Genomic DNA, 23,737 nt, shown 5'->3' with positions numbered 1-23,737 from the left:
TAGAAGTGGAATTACTGCGTTAACTGTGAGCATTAATGGGATCTTTTCCTGCATCATGTATATACGCAGTAATTCCACTTCTACGGCCCTAAGGCTTGGCTATCGCGTTGTTGCAAATCAATGGAACATTCCTTTGATAAGTTATTGCCGTAAAAACTTCGCTTTTATCGACATGTCAAAAAAGAAAATATTGAGGAAAAAGGCCTTTTACGTTCGACTTTTATATATGTGAAATTGAAAGATGTCAAGTTGTTTCTCCTTATAAATACACCTTTATTCTACGATTTTTATGCTATTTGTTTAAAAAGGTGAAGGTTGGGAATCGGTTGTTGTGGTTGAGGTCCTGGGCAATCTTCTGGTAGTTTGATTGGGTTGGCGATGAGCATGTGGAGGTTGTTCTGGGAACTATGGTCGAGCTTTCCACATAGATGATATGAGAAGGCAAACTGGTGATTGGTCACGTGAGACTTTGTGCTTTGTCCAGAATTCTACTGAGCAAAGAAAACGATGGGAAAATGTAAGGCGTCATATCTGATCATGACAATGAAAAAATGGCCTAAACATGGGGATCTGTTTGCCAAGAAATGTATAACAATGTAATTGATGATGTACATGTACATAGGATGCGAAGAAAGCGACGTCTGGGTGTATCTATCTAGTGACAATTTTGTCTCACTAATTAAGTGTGGTTGAATACTTAAATATTTAGTTAATAAATGAATGTTTCTTTTGATGCATCAATCATGAATATAATTCGCAATGTCACTTAGATGCCAAATGATTCCACTGATTTGGGCATTATATGCAACTTAAGTGCTTTTAATTGTCTGATTTGATCAGAACATGAATGAGATTTCCGCAGAGAGTCGGTAGTGACTTTTTTTTACTGCCAACAATTCTAGCATATTGTGCAACAGCTTTTCAGTATAAGACCACTTACCCTGAATGTAGGAATGGTCTGTTTCTGATGCAGCTCCCCAGCCTGTATTGCTGGCACCTGTGGAAATAACCATACCATTGGATGTATTTTAATGAATCATTTGGCTTTAGAGTTTTAGCTAATTCAAGTTCCCGGAGGTGCAGTTTCCCTTGTGGGAAAGCATCAAAGGTTGAAACAATCAAACCTATGACTTTGGCAAGTTGACGAATAGTGACAACTTCTCTTGATATAGTTTGAGTTCCTTCAAATTTAAATTTTTCGATTTTTGACTGTGGAACACTGACAGTCATAGATTTTGAATCAATCTGAAACCCAAGGTAGATCAAATGAGATAAGGGGTCGTGATAATCTGCATGTCCCGGGCAAATTCATATTTGACTCACATTTCTGGTGAAAGTTACGTTCACTTTAAGTTATAATATTGTTTTAGGGCTAATTTTGTTTCTTTTCTTTCCTTCGCATATATCCCCCCTATTTGTGGGTGGGCTGGTTTTGCGGTGGTAAGTCTCTCGAGATTCCTTGGATACCTAACTGTCTTGACATGATTAGCCTTTTATAATTGAATAGTTGTTTTCAACTTTATTTTACCATCAGACAGTGCACATCTAATTGTTGTCTGCCTGGCACCAGTTTCACATCGTAGCATCATGTCAGTTGCCCACCGCGTATCTTGGCTGGTACTCGGCATTCTTCTCGTCTGTCAGGTGCCCGCTTGTTACTCCCAGAACGAGAACGTTCTACGTAAGGGCATAATACCCGATCCACCATGCAAATGGACAGGTAATTTCAGCATGTATTCCGTCATTTCTATGCATACAAGAAATCCAGCATGAAGTATTCTAACACTTTTAATTTCTTTGAGGCTTAAAGGAAAATTGTAAGTGATGCACAAATACAAATGTTGGATATATACTTGCCCAATTCAATTTATTCACCGTTTGTGCAAGCAAGGCTCGAGTATAGGCGAAGAATCGAATGAAATTGCAGAATGCTGTGCAGCATGAGATGATGGTGATAATTGCCCTTAACCATCAAAAAATAATAAAATAAAAAAGTACTCGCAAATATGATTCTACCGGTGAAAACATCACTGTGATTACATTATATATAATTATGTACACTATCGGGGAGGGGTGGGGGTGGAGGGGGGTGTAAGGGGGTATTTACCCCCAAATATTTTGCAAAGACTGGCCTTTCCTATTCAAATGCGCTTGCGCTTTTTTTTTTTTACAACTGTTCCCTCCCAATACTTAGTAAAGAGTGCCCTTTTTGTACAGAAGTGCCTTTTTTTCTGAACAATTGCCCTTTTTAAAAGAAGTGGTGCCCTTTTTTGTTCCATCTGCCGTTCCGAGTGCCCTTGTTATGTCACGCCTGTATCACCCTGAAAAGCACTATATATTGTCCATTAGTGTGCACATAATCGTCGGTTTAGAACAGCGCCCCCTCGACAGATGGAACCAGCCCCCCCCCCCCCCCTTGATTTTAGGGAGGCATAGTGTCCGGAGAAAAAGACGTGTTTTCATTTCACCACGGATGTGCAAGTGCCCTTTTCAACAAATTTCCCCCCTCCGTGCTACGCCACTGTCAAAGTTATACCTCTGGGAGGCATGTGAAATTAGAGAGACATTTCAATGTTTCCTTAATGCCTCAGCTCCTATTTAGATGCTTCATTTTATTGTTGCAAATAAGTGGTCCAGGATAAGGTCAAATTGGGGTTAGGGGTCAGGAACGTCGGAAATTGTTTTGTGCACAAGTCTATGGAAATATCGCCCTATGGTGTATTTTTCGGTTATATTACTTTCTGTTTTAACTGTTTAAGTCTCCAAGCTTCTTGCTGCGAAAAAATACTATTAACTTCCCAAGCCTTGCCTAGATAATAAATCGACTGGTATATGGTATATCTGTAGATGTATCTGGCTTACTCATGACGTATGGACCAAATCCTTCAGCCGAGGGCAAGTACTACCGCACTCTAGAATTTATCGATGGTCAACTCTTCGTGGGGGGTAAAGCTCAACTGTTCGCCGTCGACCCTGCAAACCTAGATATGGTAATAAATCTGAAGAAGCGAAAAGCAATAGAAAAAGCAAGCAGGCAGCAGGCAGGCAGCAGGCAAGCAGGCAGCAGGCAGGCAGCAGGCAGGCAGCAGGCAGCAGGCAGGTAGGCAGGCAGCAGGCAAGCAGGCAGCAGGCAGCAGGCAGGCAGACAGCAGGCAGGCAGCAGATACGCAGCAGGCAGGCAGCAGGCAGCAGGCAGCTGGTAGGCAGCAGGCAGGCAGCAGGCAGGTAGGCAGGCAGGCAGCAGGCAGGTAGGCAGGCAGGCAGCAGGCAGGTAGGCAGGCAGGCAGCAGGCGGGGAGACAGGCAGGCAGGCAGGCAGCAGGCAGGCAGGCAGGCAGTAGGCAGGCAGCAGGCAGGCAGGCAGGCAGGCAGCAGGCAGCAGGCAGCAGGCAGGCAGGCAGGCAGGCTGGCTGGCTGGCTGGCTGGCGTGGCGAGCTGGCAAAGCTTGCCAGCTACCAATCTATAACTAGGTAGATGGAATACTGCAACAGATTTCCAATAATTATTTAACCAAATTTTGAAATTGATATTCCCTGATATTATAGATACGTATTTTTTTCAGTGTTTTATCAAGTGATTTCAATTTTTTTAAATTTTGAATTTTTCAAACAGTCTATTGAGAACACAATCAACACGATGCTATACATCATACAAAAATGTTGACTTTGGGAATTACGTACGACATAATGTCACAGTTTCACAAATTAATAGAAAGTGTATAGGATGTTGGTGAACCAATTATTTTTGTTTTCAACCTTATAGCTTGATAGCGTTTCCATTCCAACCACTGGAAGCAGTTTGTGTGAATTTGTAAGTTTCGCAGAATCTTATAATTTTCATATTCTATAAACATCTGCATTAGGCCTACACCGATGCCCACGTTGCTTAATGTAAAATTCTAAATCCCTCTCATTCAGACTTTTTTTGACAATTGAAGCGTTTTGAGATTTGTTTAAAGATAGTTTAGTTGTATTCAATTTTCATGTCTGAAATGATTTTTGCATAGGTGATATATATATATTAAACTCACGTACCAATGTCTTTTTGTCCCAAATACTTTAAAATGCATTGTTATAAGTGTGGATAAAATATGCTCAATGCTCGTTTTTGAGACCCCCCTATTTCCTTGAAGCCACGCCCATCCCTTCTGACCATCATGAGTGAACGGCACGTTAGGGACAATTGGAAATGGTGCGCGTATGGGACATGTAGGCCTATGCGGTTCGGATAAAGTTGCTTGTTAAAGCACTATTTTGCGTAGCTATTTTATCTGGCACACTATGTGCAATGTGCATGAATCAAAGTGTTAATAATAATAACTGTTTTATATAGCGCCTTTTGCCAGAGGATACAAAGCGCTGGGGGAGAATGCAACCAAAGACAGGTAAATGAAGTATATGAACATATGAGACCCATTATGTAGCACCTTTTACCTTTTGCCAGAAACACGGGGGCGAACCCCTTCTCTTAGCGACAAGTGTTAATGGGTTCTTTAACGTGCATTACACAGCACACGGGACCTACGGCTTAACGTCCCAAAGTGCCTTGCTCAAGAGCACAAGCACCATGTTCCTACGGTCGTGATGCGAACCCATGGTGGGTTTGGTGTAATAACCACACATTATGGTGATAGTTATTATAGTCAGTTAGTTTTTCCGAGCCGCATAAATCCCGTACCCGCACCATTTCTATTGGAAGAAGAATCCGTCCAATGAAGTAATTACCGAATAACTGTAGCAATTTACCTTTTTACTTTTTATTTCATCAACAATTTCTCCCTTATCATTCAACATTATCATTCTGGATGTGTCTTACAGTGTGATAACTACATTCGCGTGATCCAACCTCTCACCAACAATACATTGTTGGAGTGCGGCACGAATAACAAAGTCCCATATTGTCAACAGAGATCAATGGGAAATGTAAGTGTAATATTATTTGGATGAAAATAACATCAGTGGCAGTCCCCTGTTACTTACCATATTTGTTGTTCTTAGGGTAAGATATGTTACATTCTGCGAGGAAGGGTGCTGACTGAAAATCGGAAACTTTCGGATTTCTTTTTACTCTCCCCTCGTAAATTTCACTTTCGTGATCAAGATTGTTTCTTTCCAGTTGTCAGTAGCATCTACTCCGAGGATCCAATATGATCCCAGCAGTAGTTCTCCCACGTTTGTTGCTCCTTTTACCTACAATCAGAATTCTACTGGCTGGTTCCTTACTAAAGGTATGTACCACAAAGCCAGAAACAAACGTTTTATTTTTAAATGTAGATTGATTATATAACCTTGGAGTTAAATTTGATGCTAATCTTTCTTTGAAGAACCGCATGTGTGTCGTACTGTTTCATTTGCCAATCATAAAAATGGTACCATTGGGTCGTATGTATACAATCTAGCAAATGCTAGGAAGTTTAAGCAAAAAGTAAAAGCATTTACTTGGGAGTAAAAGCATTAAGCAAAAGCAAATGTTTGATTCCGTATGAATAAAAGTTTTTCTTTACTGTTCAGCATTTACTAGACAACAGGTAGCAAATGCTTCTTACTGTTGGATTGTTTTCATGGACGAATGGTTGTCAACAAAAGGGTCTCTTTTGTGTGTATGAACTGCCACACACACACACGGAGGGTTTACACGTATGGTAATAGTCCAACTCAAGGTGATGCATACAGTACATGTAGTAGTAGGCCTACTACATTTGATCCTCGAATCCAGCAAAAATGATGAAGACACTCTTCGCCAGTTGCAGAATACAGAAAGTATACTTTCATCATCACTCATGAATACTGTGAACGTCCAAAGTGTCCTGTAGACGTCACAATTGCATAAAAAAATCACACACACGTGTTAAAGCGGGTAAAATCATACCAAAATGCAAAGACACGAGGGTTTTTGTTTATTGAGATATTAAACAAATATAATAGTTTGCAAAGATTAGTGACCTAAATAAACTAAACAATGCTTTCATTTTGTTCAGTCCTCATGGTGCCGTTGGGTCACATTTCTCCTTATTCTTTCTACGCCGCACTGAATTTACTCTAACACTTCGCATATCGGGAACCAAATGGAAATTATCGTTTCTTCTAGTAATGGAATTAATAATCAAAACAAAAAAATAAATTCGCATAGATGTTATTCAAAATAGAGTGTATGGTATTATATGTATAGTTTATTAACGTTTTGTGTTAATTTTGGCGCGATAAATATTAATAAATGCAGCAACGTTTGCGCAGAAGTATTTGTTTTATATTTTTAAGGTAGCCCCCAACTCAGACTTGAAACATGACAAGTAAATACTTGAAATCTGAAGCATTTACTCCTTAAATCTGCCAAAGATTACTGACTACTGATCTGCTGTGCGCAGATCCAGAACAATTTATTGTCTTGTACAACTTCTTCTTACAGTTTGGTAGTCGTACACATGTCAGGCTCAGGTACAGGCACAGATTGACTACCATAAATAAAATGGAAAATAAAATGTATGTGTTACAAGAAATTACACGTATCAAGAGTTTGTGTAACCTAATTGACAGAATCAGCTCAAATTACATATCACCTACATGTACATGTACTATATACACATGCACACAAATGTCCAAACTTAAAGCAATGTTTATGAAAATACACGTAAGTGTAGGCCGCTACAATGTACAAGGACAGATGTGAGTTTATCGACCATGACCTAAATGCAAGAAGGGTTTATGTACACCCTGTATAATACTTGTACATGTGCTTAATAACATGATCCAAAATAACATGCGTTGGAAATACATGTACAACTTTTAGGCTTACAAAATATCACTAAATATCACATTAATTACTGAATCATTGATATAAATTATTTAAGAGTAACGAACCGTTTAATAAACCTTGGCCAGATTAATGCTTTGGGTGAAGAACAACTCTATCGAGATGCAACTCTATCGAGATCGAGCTGAAGCCATGTTGCTTTTTTGCTTAGGCCGTGTCCGAAATGGGCTTCCAGAGCTACGGCTACGTCTATTGTCAGCGCGTCCCCGCGCATTTTCAAAGGGCGCAGACCTAGACCTAGCTCTAGACAGCTGATTCGGATGCAGCCATAGCTGCCGTCTTCCCGCAACAGCGCCCTCACTTGGCGACAAATAAGACATTTATCTGAGTTTGACCGTTACACTCCTTTTTATTCATACGAAATGAAGTAAACACTTCTAGTCCAGCGAAAGCTAGCAAGTAAAAGTAAATACCTTTAGCTTTCAGCTAATGCTTTCCAGTAAAAGTATTTGCTTCATTTTCATTCATACAAATGCAATTAAATTCTTAAAAATAGGTAGTAAAAGCAAATACTTCTTTTTATACATATGACCCATTAATTGGATAAAAAAATCTAAAGGAAAATTTATTCATTCTTTGGTTATGTGTCGTGTAGAATTACTGTATGGACTGCCTAGTTCTCAAATTAGTAAATTGCAACGTATACAAATCTCTAGTCTGCAGCTAGACTTGTCACCAGGACTCGCACACGTGAATCCATCACACCTATTCTCCATGATTTGCACTGGTTGCCGATACGGGCAAGAATAGATTTTAAGGTTTTGGTTATCACATATCAATGTATCCATGGTATAGCCTTTAATTCACCAACTCCTGGTACTTAACCACCTTCTTTTCTTTCTTTGCAACCCTGGTATCACCGGGCACTGCCACATCTATAACGTGGCACATTTTCGCATTTTTATCTAGGACAACAACATCCGGCCGCCTATGCTCTACAACACGGTCAGTGTGAATGTTGAAGTCCCAGAGAACCTTCACCTCCTCAGTTTCCAGAACCCTCTCCGGAACGTGCTCCCACCACTTGTCCTTGACCTTGATCCCCCGTTTTCGGCAAACATCCCAGTGGATCACCCTGGCTAACTTGTCGTGCCTCTCTTTGTTTTCCGTCTGTGCCATCTTGCTGCATTCACAAACCAAGTCTCCTCTTTCTCTCCAAACATTGAAGATACATTAGCTCCCTCTATCTTCGCCTTCATCACGTTCTTCCGTAGTGCCTGGTCCTGTGCAGCAGTCATGAAACCCTCTGTTTCCTTCTCCAAGTTACCGCTCTTTAATCATCCCCAGGTCTTGTTCCCTGCTACCTCTTTCGTGTCTCTCGGAAATTTCCCATGGAGTGGCTTGTCTTCCTAATTGCTGAGCCTCTCCTGCTTCCATTCTTTCTTGTACGCAACGGGCCGATCAACTTCCTTTCCCACGACGAATTTCTTAGCCATCTCCAGCTATCCATCCTGCGATCTAGAAACATACCCTTGAAATCTTCTCAGTATTAACACAGCCCGCCACGCTTATCAAGCCCGTCCTCCTTCAGTCCTTGGCAGTGGCGTAGCCAGGAATTGTTCCGGGGGGGGGGGGGGGGGGGGGGGGGGCGCTGGGGGGGGGGGGGGGCGCTGGGGGGGGGGCGCTGGGGGGGGGGGCTGGAACATTTCATGGGGGGGGGCGTCATGTAGGGGCGTCAATCGCTTCTCAAAGGGGGGGGACAAACCTTGATCAGAACTGATGCGAAGCGCGAAGCCCTTACGGCGTGGGGGTTCGGGGCCCGCTTAAGGGCCCCGAAAAAAAAATGGATTCTAGATGTTCTGGGGTGTTATCTGAAGTAATTTCTTACCACTTTCCTCCATGCTTTAACTAATATTTTCTTAACAAAAGATAATTATTTGAACATCGTTTTCGAGGTTGGAGTCATTGAATCAGCTATCGCTATTACTGGTCCGCGGTCGCCGGTCGAAGGGTCGTTTCTCAGTGGTCATCATGTGGATCATTCGCGACTATTTAGATTTAGATCAATGATACATTTTTTAGAAACTCAAAATCTCAGTGGGGGGGGGGGGGGGGGGGACTGGGGGGGGGGGGGGGGCGACAAGGTTTCATGGGGGGGGGGGGGTGGTCCCCCCCCCCCCCCCCCCCCCCCCCCCCACGCCCCTCCCGGTGGCTACGCCACTGGTCCTTGGCAAGTAAAGCAATACTGACGTTAGCCCTCGGACACAGTATACCGTACATCGTCATCAGCTTTTTCGTCTTCCTGTCGACGGACTCCAACTCCGCCTTAGTCATGTCAACAATCCCTGCACTGTACCTCATCAGCGACACAGTATTTACTGCCTGCACCATGTTACCGCTATTCAATTTTGATTTCGGACACTTCTTTACCTTTCTGATGATGTACTCTGTACTAAGCCTTTCCTTCATTTCTTCGTGCATCATTCTGTCCGCTTAAGATACTTTAATCTTTCACTCTCTCCCAACGGCTTCAGCAACGATCCATCGGGCAAAAGAATGCCATCGGAATCCACCTTCTTCTCTCTTTTCAAGGTCAAGACCGCGCACTTCTCCTCACCGAACTGCGGCATTTCAATGTCCTCACTGTATATCAATCAATCTCCTTCTCGTTCTTGGCAAACAGTTTTATGTCCATGAAGAGGAGATGGTTAATTCTGCAGCCGTCTTTCTTCATCTCGTATTCGGCGTTGGCCTTTTGCAAAACCATAGACAATGGCATTAGCGACAGAACAAACAACAGCGGCGACAGAGAGCCCCACTGAAAAATCCCTCTTCTGATATAGATACTAACCTCACCCAGACTTTCATTCTTAGCCGTCAATGTTGTCCTCCAGGTCTTCAAACTGTTGTTCAGTAAATGCCTCACCCCCTCAGCAGCCCCCACTAGATTCAAACACTCCACGATCCACGAATGCGGCACCATAATTACCATACGCCATTTGTAGTCAATCCAAGGAGCCATCGACAAATTGGTCATCGTCTTCTTGCAGTCTTTCAGCACAGCCTTGTCGATCACTAGTCTATCCTTCGCTCCCCTTGACCGTTTCTTACATCCTTTCTGCTCATCTGGAAACAATCCATTCTCCTCCAAGTGACAGTGGAGATCCTCAGCTATAAGAGCTTGTAAAGATCAGGAAGACAAGTAATAGTTGCAACACTACATCCTTCATGAGCAAAACAGTGCTCCCTCCTTCAGTTATCCACCTAATTGGCAGATTCCCATGCACGAGACACTCCTGTATTAAAATTCCCTGCAAGTCTACCGTGTATACTGCTAAAATTCTTCAGCCAGTATCCATGAACATGATCCACTCCCGGGGCTTTTCAATTTGACACTTTCCTAAACTGCCTCTTGACTTTTTCCACAGTGATCCCTACCTCCGCCTGCCTTCTTCTCTCACTCCCTGCAGCCACTCTGCCTGGTTGTTGTGCTGCACTGGCTTGTTCCAAATTCCACCCAAGAAAGCCTTTGTCTTAGCTACCCTTGGGACTTCCTGAGAATCGTCATCCTTACTATCAAGTTCACTGATTAACTGTTTCTGGCTTGACCTAAACAGACCATTCTGGCGAAACTGCCCGATCCTGTCGTCGTACATCTTCACCTTTGCCGCCGTGCTTTAATACGCTGCTTGATTTCCTCCTTGACGACCGTTATACCCTTACCCCGCACCCGGTATTTAGCCAAAGGCTGTCCCTCATGTCAGACTTCTTCATAGCGTCTCTGTTCATCTACTCAATCCTACTAAGATCCCTTCGGAGGTCCTTAATCTGTCCCTCGAGCTGACGCTTCCACTAAGGTGTCACTTCCCTGTAGCCTTTGACAGCTCGCTTGAATCCCACTTCTTCCATCACAACGATTGCACCTGCATCAACGAGACTGTTAAGCTCAGATATGTTACTCGTCTTAATCCGACCTAATCTTATTAACAGCCCTTGTAGCATCATTCAACCTTCTCCTTGCAACACGACGAAGTGCAGGGATGCTATCTTTAACTCTTGATGACATTACCTCTTCAATTCCATTCCGCATACTTTCGTCAAGTCTGTATCATGATCCGCTACTGTATAATGATCCGCTACTTTTTTTTTTTGGGGGGGGGGTTATGTTCTGTGCATTTTGTCACCAGTCTTCCAAGCACTGGAAAAACGGTATAGAACACCCCCCCCCCCATTTGTCAGATGTTCAAATGCAATTGGGTGTTCGAACGACCAAAAAGCACATCCCCATCCTCCGTCCGAAATGCCCGAAATGGTGCAATTTTTTTCTCTCTCGATTTAATTGTGATACACTTTTAAACTTTAAGTTGGTTGCATACTTTTAGATCTTGAATTGTTTGTTGGAACCAACCTGGAGTTGTCGGCTGGGGAGTTGTCCAGACCAGCTATCGTCAAATCGGTGCTGCAGAGTGACTCCTCCCAGAATGTGGTTGGTGTTGAGGTGCAACTAAGGACTAAAGATGATGAAAGTGTATTGTCGAAAGAAGGTAGGATTAAGCCCAGCTAGACTTAAGAGTAATAAAACACATTACTGCTTAGTTTGCCTTGTTTTGCTTTGCCTGCATTTTCGACATCTATGTCTCACATTTGCATTTTTGGTTCCCATGATCGCTACGTTTTTATTACAGGGGGTCCGCCAAATCCACAGTTTGTAGGAGATCCCATCAGCTACAATGGACGAGTCTATTTCTTTTTCCGCGAGATTGCAGTGGAGTTTATCTCTGAAAGTCTCGTGTATTCGAGAGTCGCAGTGGTGTGTCAGGTACAAATATGTAGTGAATATTATTAATTATTGTGAAGGTATGATAGAATTTGTGGTTTGCATTCTATTGTTCAATTCCTCTATTCGTATTCCCCTCCCCAACATTTCAATTTGCATTTCTCTTCCCTAATTATTAACTAATTTCCTCCCCTTCAATTGTTCAATTGAAGGCTCCAGTACTATTTAAAAAAAAGTAATGGACGAAAAGTTATGGACATCAATGTGTAATGACTTTGCATTGTGGCTTTTAAGCAAAATTGGTATTTCATCAGAATGATACAGGGGGTACACCAGACACCGATTTAAACGAAAACAACATAGCCACCTTTGTGAAAGCCCGACTAACATGTTCTATCGACGGAGCCATCCCATACGATTACAACGAAATACGTGAGTCATTCTGCTCATTTTTTTCCCTCTCTTATTTTTCTGTCTTTTGTAAATTTGATTTTTTTTTAAAATCTAATAGGTGCTTTGAGATAGGTGCTTTGTGTTACAACTGATAGTGTAGTAACCAACGGATAACGTATCACCAACTGATATTGTCACAAACATTTACCGATATTGTATCGCTAACCGATAATGTAACAAAATTTGACTGAGTGTAGTAGAATTTGTCTCCGATGATGTATCACGTGTCGATTTTAGTAATGAGCAAGCAACTGATCTCATTGAAACTTAATTTTGAAAATATTATCTTTTTAGCGTTTCAAACTTCAAAGTGTGATTTCATAGTTCGCCAACGCAGCTACCCAATTTCATCACTGATCTCACGAAGTGAAAAAAACCTCTGAATCTGGAATAAAGTTCATTTCGAGAAAATCACTGTAGAACTTTATCTTTTTTTTTACAAACCTTTCGACCACTTTGCGGTAACAGAATTCGGAAACTGTCTGCACTGTCCAATACCTCATGCTCTACTCTTTGTTAATCTATATTGGTAATTTATAGTGGTTAATCGATGGAACTTTTTTGCACTTCGTGAGAACACAAATGCATAGATGAGTTACTTTTTTGTCCATTTACTTTGTGCGCACCTTTTCCTAAGCGATGGGAAATTATTACATTTTGTACAAGCTGATTCGTGTAGATCAACTAATGGTATGATCATTCTTGCCCTGCTTACAAGGTGACTTTTGCCACGGTGAGAAATAAAGAACTCGGAGCTCAGGCTTTTTGACAAAATTAATGTTTATTCACGATAAAAAAAAGGAGAAAGTACAAGAAAAATTTGTTTTGAACTTTGTAATTATGATTTTATTGTTCCTTGACACATGATATAATAATTTGGTCATCAAAACTGAAAACCAAAGATATTATTGTTTTTCCTTTGAGATTTGATTTGATTTCGTGAGCGCAGCGACGATTTGGTCCCCCGTTATTGGGGACCAAACCGTTATGGGCGCAAACAATAGGACATAAACAAACGTTTTTATATACCTTTTCCATAGGGGGCGCCCCCCCCCCCCGAAAACGAAAAAATAAGGAAAAGAAGAAGAAAAAAAGAGTTGCGAAGCCATATTACTGTTAATTTGATGGGGGGGGGGGGAGTACTAGGGTAGGGCAAATGCTCCCCTGCTCACGCTCAGAAAAATGATAAATTGAGAATATAATGAAAAAGTTAAAGAATTTTTTGGGAAAATTTGCTTTGCCCCCCCCCTTGGAAAAAAATCCTGGCGACGCCCATGTCCATATATTGATACATTATCAGTTGATTTTGGATACGCTATCGGTTGATACAGTATCCGTTCTGTGGTGATACGTTATCTGATACAGTTTTTTTTTGTGGTAAATATTATTATCCGTCGAAACGTGAGACATTATCGTAAACAAATTGTTCTACGCTATCAGTCAATTTTTGTTACATTATCGGTTGTGATAAAATATCGGTCAATTTGTGTAACATTAGCGGTTGGTGATACGTTATCCGTTGGTTACCACATTATCAGTTGTAACAGCGGGTCCCCCTTTCGTTTTCTTCAATTTTTACTTTACAAGCAGAAGCTCGAACGCAATACATGTTAATTGTTATTATTATTTATATTTTTAATTTTCTGAAGGATTATTGTGCCAGTCACTTATCTCAACCTCGATGTCTAGGATTTTTCATCATCTTGCATGATATAAGTGTGGTCATTTATTTTTGTTTCTTGTCAACAGACGACATTTACCAGTCAACTGATGATGTCAACGTAGTCTTTGCAATTTTCGCCACACGAGCGTAAGTGCTATTGGAATGGAGGACACTTTGTTCAACAGCAAGTTCAGAACATTCAGATTTTGTAGTCCTTGATGAAGATCCAACCAACATATTAAGTAATCATTTCAATCATCTAATTTCAATTCATCTTGCAACAGAGAATCACTGTGCAGTGCTTGATTACTTTTGACCGGATGTTGTTCAAAGTTCATTTGGGTCTTGTCTTGTCCTGAATTTGTTGGTACATGTATTATCTTAGACCTGTCGTGGCAAGTTCTGCAGTTTGCGCCTACCGTTTGGATGAGATTGAGGCACTGTTTCTGAACACCGAGAATAAGTTCACGTTTCAGGAGAATAATGGCGAGATTTGGAAGGACTTAGCCACGGACCCCATCACTCCCAGACTAGTAACGGTACGCAATTATTTGTTTTCTGCAACCAAGTATAGTCACTGTATCCGTTTTTGAATGTAATGGTTTCCCGACCTACAATGTAGTAAGAGAGTCAGGTGATCATCAGGTCAGGGAGGCGGACTGGCCTACATCTGAAGGAGCACATTGTAATACTTAAAACAGTTGTAAAGTTCACTGAATATTTAAAACCTTGAAAATATGGCTCCCTTTTTTAGTGTTAAGTTTCCCTGACACTTTTTCAATGTTTCAATATTTCGCCGCAGACCCTTTTTAGGTAAAGAAGAAATTAAACAATTTATATGGTTATTTCAGTGTCAAAACACAGACAGTTTCAGTTCAACTACCGCACGAAACATATTAAGCCAAGGTCAAATAATGTCGGTGTCGGCTGAGAACAAGCTGCACTACGAGACGGCAGGGGGCGCTCAAAGCAACCCTCTGTTGGTGATAGACGGGGAACGTTTCTCACAGATCGTCGTTGACGAAAACGTCGTCAATTCCATAGATGTCATGTTCATCGGAACGGGTAGGTACATGGCATGTACTGGTTATCGATACATGGTCCTAAAAAGGAATGTTTTATGTATTGTTTTTCACAAAAAAGAATCTCCGGTCGAAAGTTTCCCCGATTGCCACGCCATTTTTTTCGTGTCGAATTTGAACGAGTTTTAAGATATTATCACGGACGATAGACACATATTTCAAAATATGTAGGTGGAGTGTTTACATCAAACCCATCGATACGGGAAACCGACAAATTTCAGTTTTCTATGATGAACTCACTCATTTAAGGGCACAAGTGTGAAATCGTACTATGATAAAACAATTGGTTCAGTTATTAATGATAAAATCAATTCGTTATAAAGAAAATAGTTATCACTGTTCTACAATTTATTTATATTTACAAATATTTTTTGAATTTTTAATGATGAAATGAATTCATTTTAATAATAAAATTCAATTCGGTTAAACTTGAACTTTGCGTATACTTTTCACTGTTCCATGATTGATATAGATTTAAAAAGAAAATTTGGTAATTGCTCAGCACTAAAACAGTCCATTGAATGCATGTCTTTAAGGTACTTTTTGTATTTTCTAAAGGACACTAATCGGGAGGGTTGCCTTTGTTCGCGTACATTTAGAAGAACATGTGCCACGAAGACTGGTATTTCTTGCTGAAATAGACTTCTTTATCGCCCTCATTTCAAAATCACTTCCCCGTCACTTAAATGCAATTTCACTTTAGTCTTCGCTTTTTGAATTAATTTTCCTTTTGTTCGTTAGGAATGAAGTAGGTAAAGATGAGTCATTTTTGTAAGTTTCATGCATTTTTTTTCCTTTGGATGATTTTCACAGAGAATGGGGCTGTGCTCAAGGCGTATTTGAACGCGAACCGATCCGAAGCGAAAGTCGTGGAGGAGATTAGCCTGGATACAGACGGTCGAAAAGTCAGTGGAAAATAATTATAGATAACTCTGAGATTGAAACAAAACCTTTTCCGTTTTTGGTTATTCCTTCATCGTGATTCTCACATGTTTCTCAAATTTCTCACGATGTGCCGTTTGAGTTGAGGGGGACATCTGTCCACGGATTTTCTACACAAGGATAAACGACTTCCAAAATTTCTGGTTAGAGGCGTGATAACGGCCTGTGCGCGTATAGTTTGTACACAAGCTCAGATGAGTCGTTTATAGAGGATCCGTGATCTGTCTATGCCAAATGCTTTATTAACGAAGCAGGATCTGTGACAAAGTTGTTCCAACTCCCCAGATTTTGAAGTTTAAAGTAGTCCAGATTCCCCGAATTTTGGATTGTCCGAAATTTAAAACTTTCAAAAAAAAATCTCTCAAATATTCTCTCTTTCCCATTTCTCCTCCGAGACTATTCCTGACTCATAGTCTGCTCCATAGTAATTTTATGCATGACGTTTTATAAGCACAAACCGTCTTGAGCCACGACTAATAATATGATCAATATTTACACGCAGACCCCGGTGTTGACCATGCTGTTGAGTGACTCCGATCAAGCCGTTTTTGTCGGCACCGACATTGGCGTCTACAAGGTACCATTCCAACACTGCCAGGATTCCCCTTCACGCATGGACTGTTTAGGCACTGAAGATCCGTACTGCAGATGGAACGGTACTTCGTGTGTCAACTCTGACGTGGGGTAAGAGTATAGATCCTGCCTTTTTACTCCCACTTTTGTAGATACAAAATAATTAATTTCGCCCTTTTCCTGCCTCTTTTGAATTCTGAAATATTTTTTTGTGTGTGGAACTATTATATTCATTGAGCAATAGACGAGCCTTTGGGATGATATCAAAGCAGAAAGGCAAGAAAGTAATATTGAACGAATACCTGGCTTGTAAGCTGGAGTTCAAATGGTTGCTTCGTCTGAGTTTCTCAAAATACAAATACTTATTTCACTTGATGACCACACCCTTTAAATAAATTGGCCATTGTTGCCCTTTGTTTTGCCAACGTTAGTTAAAAGAACTGCCCATATATAGATATTTAGTGTTGGTAAATTCTTCTGTAAAAGATAAAAATTTATTGAAAAAAAAATGTATAATTACAGCACCAACTGTTTTATAATAAAACTAAATTAGCCCATCTGAGATATGACCGACACAATCGGAGGGCGCTAAGAGACTTTACCCAAATCAAACAGCGCCCCCCCCCCCATATTGTCTGCCATGCCTCAAATAGGCTAATAAAGCATTTGAAATGGTATTATATGCGATGGAACGTCATCACATCATAAAGACCTAGCAGGTAATCCGTCTTGGGGCCAACCTCGTCCCCAGGGTGTCGAGCAGCACGCGCCCACCACTAGCTGCTCTCTCACCCTCGTATTGGATCATTTGCATTTGCAGGATTTTTGAACGCGTATGCAATGAGGAATAGTCTGGTGCCTGCATGTGCGTTACATTTGCGTTTGTTTTTGTATGCGGTGTCTGGGGTAAAAACAGAATCAATTCGTCGCAGCGCGAGCATGGCCTGAGTTACAAAAACACAAAATTATTTCAATTAAACTGGCACGATCTTAAAGAGACAACATGTAGTATCACATTTCATATCAATATGAACAAATTGGAAAGAAAATGAATATTTTCGAGAAGGTATGGACGAATAATCGGGAAAACGCGTACTGCACGTTGTGAATAACAACACCAAGTACACGATATCAATCCAATTGCGGTATCGAATCAGGATACAGGAAGAAAGTTTCCTATCCAGGGCTTACTATTTGAAACGAGGATAAAGTAAGCACAGGAGACGAGGTAATTGTCTTGGGGCAGTTGGCTCATTGCTTTCGCCATTGCTTTCGTGAGTATGCATGTGTGCTGGGATTGGTCTAATGATTCACACGGATATCAATAGGCCGACCGTCTATTTGGCTTGAATTCTAAAGCCCGGTTCATACTCGGCGCGAAAGCGAAAGCCGCAACGCGAATTTGCGACGTCGTGGCAAGTATTCGCGCTACGAATTCGTAAAAGTTGAACATATTTCAACTCGGGCGAATTTCGCAGCGAATGTTTCATGGCGTCAAATTCGCTTCGCATTCGCTTTCGCATGAAGTATGAATCGGGCTTTAAGCGACGAAACCATTGTGCACGCTTTCACAAAGCAATACCCTGTGGCGGATTATCAGAACAATAGCTAGCACAATGCATTCGCCATTGACGGGGGCCTCCGTGATGAGAAGCGATAGCGTATCTGTTTGGTCTATTCTGTGAATCGGTCGAGTTCACTTGTATTTCTTTATATTTACAGGGAGCAGGACTTGGAGACAGGAGCTGACAACACCGAGCCTTCAAGTATGTGTATAGTTTATTTGAAAGTATACATTTTATAGCGTAAGAGATTAGCAGATAGCAGCAACAGCTATTCTGGATGCAGTGTTAATCTTTACACTCCGCATTGTACAGCGCTATTTCATCAAGACTCCTAAATCCAATCTGTCTCTGTTTTTCACCCATTTCCTGGGACAATGGAGCTGTAAACTTCTTGAACTGCAATCATGTATTCTGTTTAGTTACGATCCGGCTTAAGTCATTTCAGTAAATGTTATTGGTGGCATGTCAAGAAAAATGATGAAAACTGTCATTGCAAAATTTGTTTCTTACAGCATAAAAACGTGATTTATTTATCCACGTGATTAAATTCAGTCTACTGAAGTTTCCCCCAAAATGTATATGGGCATACAATATAATACGCCTCTTCTATCACTTGCGGTACAATCCACACAAATGAATAACGTTTATTCATTCTGTGGTCTTGAATGTTATTTCCATGTTTTTTTTTTCACAGTGCATAGAAAATTAGGAGTGGTCATCAAGTTGTGTATTACCCCCCCCCCCCATGAAAAATAAAACATATAGCGGCAGCTGTTAAATCAAGTCAGTATCCGTTGATTTCCCGTTGAGATTTAAAAAGAAAACTTTATTGTATATCTACTATAGTCTTAGGCATCACAGTACACCTGACACCGAACAGTCCAACGAGGTACCTGAACGTCCCGAACCAACCCATCAACCTGTATCTTTTCGCCGAGGCACCTACGGGTCAAAACCTTCGCGTGGCCAACGACGAAGTCCAGTGCACACCGTGCGCCAGCCTGCCGTACACCGAGTATCGAGCCTCCAGCTCTGGCAAAGAGTTCCTGTCCTTGCTCATCGATGGATCGAATTCTGCGGAGACTACGAACTGCTCCTGTACAGTCGTCTTGGCCATAGACGGAGGCTCAAACAGTTCGGTCAATTTTGATCTCACTGTGGACAATTCTGGTACGCAATTTATGTTGGGCTATGACTGTTGGGTTGTTTGCTAGATGCATGGTTTCTTTGCTTGCTTTCAGAACATTATACAGTCCCCATTACTTTTTTTTAAAAATGAATTCTCTCCGGTTTTCAGGGAGTGAAACTATAGTCTGGTTCCCAGGCCAAAAGATTCTGACTGTTTCCGAATCTTAAATTGTTTAAACTGAAATTCAAGTTTATTATCCCGCTAAAAAGCATAGAAACTCAGCTTCCACTGTTATAACATAACATAAAACTGTGCGCCAAACCAATGTATAATACAATATACACTACATCATTAGGTTTTGGAAGCCGTAGTATCACGTGACCAAAGGGGAGGAATGCCTCCCGTTTCCGAACATGTCTGAAGTTTGCCGATTGCATTTTGTCGACGCTCGAATAGCGCCTGGGTATATTTTCGGGTATAAAATACGTTTTATTTACCATGCTTATTAAAAAAGGGGGTATTCCAAAAGTCGGCGTCGTCGCCAATCGGCTTCGCCTGAGGGTTCAACTATAACTCAACATTAGAGAATGAAAAAATATCACAGTCTATGATATATAAAGCTAGTGATTTTTTTATTTAATTGAAAGTTCGGAACATTCGGAGATTTTAATGATAAATCCCAACCTGAAACAAAATCCAGCTTTAGAAAAAGGGGCATCATGCTCATATTAAGCCAAGAGGTCCACCTGGCCTAAGATTCGTCATAAATAATAGTCAGAATCTTTGGTCGGGGAACCAGACCAAAGACCAAAGGAAACAGACGATTTCAATTGGAACTCACTCAAATGTTACATTAAAGTGCTTGGAAAAAGAAATAACCTCGAAACTCGAGTGAAAATCTCGATCTATTCGATGGACGGAATTTCACTCGCAAACGTCTTGTCCCTAGTTTGGTTGAAAATGAATTGCTACTCTTCATTGCTTATTTGTAGCTGCTGTAAGTGCAAATGATGACGAGATCAGCGATCTGGAGATTTTCGACAACGAGATAAGACGATATAAAAAGACCCTGCAAAACTGGCAAACACAGGTGGTAAGTGCATTTACTTTGTGATAGGCCTGCATGCCAATACAGGGTGAGTACAAATAAGGAACCCTAAATGACAGCACCATTTTGTAAATGAAGTCTGCATGTATCGCTTTCAAAATCTTGGATATCAAAGCCCAATTCGTAAGCTTTCTTTTAGTACACGAATTATTCAAATCACTTATGTACTTTTTAACTTACGGAATTTTAAACGCAACCACTGTTTTACAGTTCTGTCCACGGATCTTTCAGCAAAACGAAAATAATGCACATAAGCTACAGGCATGAACGTGAATTATTATCGTTTTGGTGAAAGAACATTATTGCCTTTTTGTGATCCTTGGACAGAACTTTAAAACGGTGTTTGTGTTTAACATGCTGTAACTTAAAAATTACATAAGTGATTTGAATGATTCGTGTACTAAAATACAGCTCATTAATTGGGAATTTATATCCTAGATTTTGAAAGTGCTGCATGCAGAAACTCATTACAAAAATGGTCCTGCTATTTGGGTTTTTTGTTTTGTTTTTACTCACCGTGTATAGTCACAAAAACAATTTCAAGCTTGATCCCAGCTTTATGCAGAGGTTAAAATGAGGAAATATGAAATGCGTAGGCCCTATTCAGCTTAATAGAATATAACGCGCATTAAGAAAACAGACCATTTTAAAATAGCGTTTTCAAGTTGATTCCCAACTAGGCCTATGCGAATCCACAGTATGTGATTTGTGGCGATATGACAGCTTTAGCAGTTAAGATATCTGGGCCACGGTTTTGGGAATTTTTTGGTTAGTATTTGGTCAATACTAAAACCAGTTAACGATGAAAAGTAAATCTGTATTTTAAGAAGTTGTTATTTCTGCTTATTGATTTTTTCCACAGGGTGAATCATGTGGACTTACCGACGTACAATTGTGTCAACCGTAACCATCAACATTATGTTACGTCACAGCATTCCCGTTGACTGATTGGATTTGGCCCCATCACGTGACACGGGACATTTTGTGAATATGTGTGGGTCTGGTTAAAATTGACATTTGTCTGCAGTTTTAAGATACACTACTTACCTTTTAAAGATCATACGATCGCTTGCATTTTGTTAAGTTTTCCGAAGCAACATTTCTCAAAGGCTTTAGTATGACAGATTAATATTACAGCTTACCCGTAAGAGTCAAATTTTTAGAATAAAAAAGGAGAAATTCTCTACTATAGATTTTGTTTGAGGGGGTTATTCCATAGTGTACACTTCTGATTCAGGAGTTGCTGTCTCATGTTTCTCATGTTTTAAATTTCATGCACTCGTGTAAAACCCCTTGATCAGCACTGGGGACATGATTTTCATTCACTCGTTAAATACATGTACATGAGTATTTAACGAAAATTGTCAAATTAAAAAGAATGTGCCCTCGGGCACACTTTTTTAACATCCTGTTGTTTTCTTCCAAACTGTGCTAATTTCACATGGTAAACCTTCCTCGTACCAGTTCCGGTAATCAGCAAATTCCAAACTTTATTTAAATTCCGAATTTCAACTAAATAAAGACAATATTTGAGAATAAAATGTCGAACATTGGCAGCAACATTCATTTTTTTATACAACGGAAGTTGGATTCAGAAAATGACGGGGATTAAGCATTTTGAGATTTTTTTTCCCCATTTTATAATCGTAAGTGACTGTCAAAAAGGTTTAAAACCTCATGCATGAGGACTTAGTCGTTTAAACCAATCTCAACTTATTAGTTGTTTATTGTATAACTCAGTATACATGGTGATTGTTTTTTTAAAAACATTATGCAGTGCGTATCGATGTATAATAGCTTCTCAATTCTTTAATGGTGTGTTTGTAAAAGAGAACGAGGTTAGAAGTAATTTGCCGTAGAGAACAAACACATTTAAACCAGTTCCTAACTTATCATACATAATAGTTGAACGTTGTTATTTAACCCAGTATATAGGGCCTAGGTGGTTGTATTTTTGTTATATTATACACTGCGTATCATATATCATAACTTTTTAACTGTTCAGTGGTGTATTTTGCTAAAATAATGTTTAAAATCTTATGAGAACTATTTGTTAGCCATTATTATCAACATTTTCAGTATGCTGGAGTGGGGGTTACCGATCCATGTACGCTTTTGAAATTTTGTAAAACTGCCGATCAATGGTTTTCAGTATTTTTTTTGTAATGGGCTTTCAGAAGCTTCTGTGGTAAACAAATGCGAATGCACAATTAACTCTGGCCGTGTTAGACTCAAGCGAGGCTGGCGTTGCAAGAAGTCTTGCATGAAAGTCTTGCATGAAATCGATCCAAATGATCCCTGCCAGAGCTTAAAAATGGGACACCGGAAAATGCAACGCCGATGGCACACATTGACAACACCATACTTTTGGTCAATTTTCGGGACAGACAGACAGACAGACCGACCACCAAGTGACATGTAGAATCTCCTGCCAGAGCTGTACAGATCTGATACATTAAGTTCACAAACATCGCCTGCAGTTAAAATAAATGTGCCAAATAGCAGCACATTTAAATTACACAATTCCAGGGGTAAGATCGCGCAAGGCATGATTGGAACGAACATGGCACAGCAAGATCGTACCCACGGGGAACGAGGTTGCTTTTCATCCACCACTTTATGTATAGGGATGGCTTGCCTGCGCCCGAACGGCATCTTCAAGACGTTCCACAACTTATCGCGACGCTGTGGATGAACTGCTCGTTCCAGGATATCTTTATAAACTTTTTGTAAAAGTACTATTTGAGAGAGGTTAGAGCCAGGGGGGTCTGCCAAAAAGAATACGTTTTGAAAATGATAACAGATGACCCAAGTTAACAGTTTGAGGTGCAGAACATACTCGTTGAAACCAATCTCATCTTTTTGTCTGTACATAATGGGCAGGTTGAACGTTGTTTAACGCAGCATGCATGGTGTCGGTATTTTTTCGTTACAATACATTACCGGTATGTTAATTATACATAGCTTTTTTGTGTTGTATTAAGTTTGTAAGATTATGTGTAACGTTCTCATTCCGCTGTACATGTGAAGTTAATTATTTACGCAGGATTGAATAAGTGAAATAAAGAACAGAACGTAAATGGAACAGGATTTTAGGAAAGTTTTTGAAAAGCAGGCATGCCAGTATGTCAAGTATATGTTGATGGGTGAGTGCAGCTTACCGATTTCAGTTCTTGGCATGTATGTACATTTTGCTTTTAATTTTTCGACAATTGTCGAACTTATCGTTTCATTACTTGCTTTGCAGCAAGGGGAGCTATATACATCCATAATTGATTATCCTTAATTGTACAATGTTTCTTAATATTCAGGGAGATCAATATTGCAGTAATTTGGGGGGCTTTCTTAAGCAAATTTAACACAAGTTTAGGGCCTACAAATTTCCTATGTGATTTGTACATGTCAATGAATGGGCTTTGGGTTTATTGAAGGGTTGTATTGCACTACATGTATAAGCCTAATTGTTAATCAAAGTTTATTTTTTCTTTGTTGTATTTTAGTGAACCAGTTTAAAGCCCATTTTTAGTTTAGAGTTGAGAGTCCATCATTTGCAGCTATCCAAAAAAGTAACTGGCGTAATTATTGTTGAAAAACATACTGGTTGAAAGATAGTAAGGGGACTAAACTCCCTGTGAAATTATTCTTTCTGGGAAGCTCTCATTTTGAAGAAATCAACGAAAGAAGGCATTTCCAACG

The 23,737-nt window shown here is 40.4% G+C and overlaps 1 protein-coding gene across 2 annotated transcripts in view; it reads left to right on the top strand.

Annotated features, from left to right (window-relative positions):
- The window catches only part of LOC119741654 (semaphorin-5B-like), a 28,973-nt gene extending 5,847 nt beyond the window's left edge, over positions 1–23,126 (top strand). For both annotated transcript variants that reach the window (XM_038217492.1, XM_038217493.1), the window contains exons 2-18: positions 1,535–1,720; positions 2,848–2,990; positions 3,762–3,809; positions 4,817–4,921; positions 5,115–5,226; positions 11,132–11,293; positions 11,435–11,568; positions 11,841–11,958; positions 13,729–13,789; positions 14,028–14,181; positions 14,494–14,707; positions 15,538–15,629; positions 16,169–16,350; positions 17,962–18,005; positions 18,651–18,974; positions 19,926–20,026; positions 20,904–23,126. In XM_038217492.1, coding sequence (XP_038073420.1) covers positions 1,588–1,720; positions 2,848–2,990; positions 3,762–3,809; positions 4,817–4,921; positions 5,115–5,226; positions 11,132–11,293; positions 11,435–11,568; positions 11,841–11,958; positions 13,729–13,789; positions 14,028–14,181; positions 14,494–14,707; positions 15,538–15,629; positions 16,169–16,350; positions 17,962–18,005; positions 18,651–18,974; positions 19,926–20,026; positions 20,904–20,948 — 2,172 coding nt within the window. In that variant the 5' untranslated portion in view covers positions 1,535–1,587 and the 3' untranslated portion in view covers positions 20,949–23,126. The remainder of the gene's footprint in view (positions 1–1,534; positions 1,721–2,847; positions 2,991–3,761; positions 3,810–4,816; positions 4,922–5,114; positions 5,227–11,131; positions 11,294–11,434; positions 11,569–11,840; positions 11,959–13,728; positions 13,790–14,027; positions 14,182–14,493; positions 14,708–15,537; positions 15,630–16,168; positions 16,351–17,961; positions 18,006–18,650; positions 18,975–19,925; positions 20,027–20,903) is intronic.
- The last annotated feature ends 611 nt before the right edge of the window (positions 23,127–23,737 follow it).

Source organism: Patiria miniata, unplaced genomic scaffold (assembly GCF_015706575.1).
Source record: "Patiria miniata isolate m_02_andy unplaced genomic scaffold, ASM1570657v1 HiC_scaffold_5, whole genome shotgun sequence".
Lineage (NCBI taxonomy): Eukaryota > Metazoa > Echinodermata > Asteroidea > Valvatida > Asterinidae > Patiria > Patiria miniata.
Note: the sequence above shows the minus strand (reverse complement) of the source record. Positions and strands in the feature narration are given on the sequence as shown.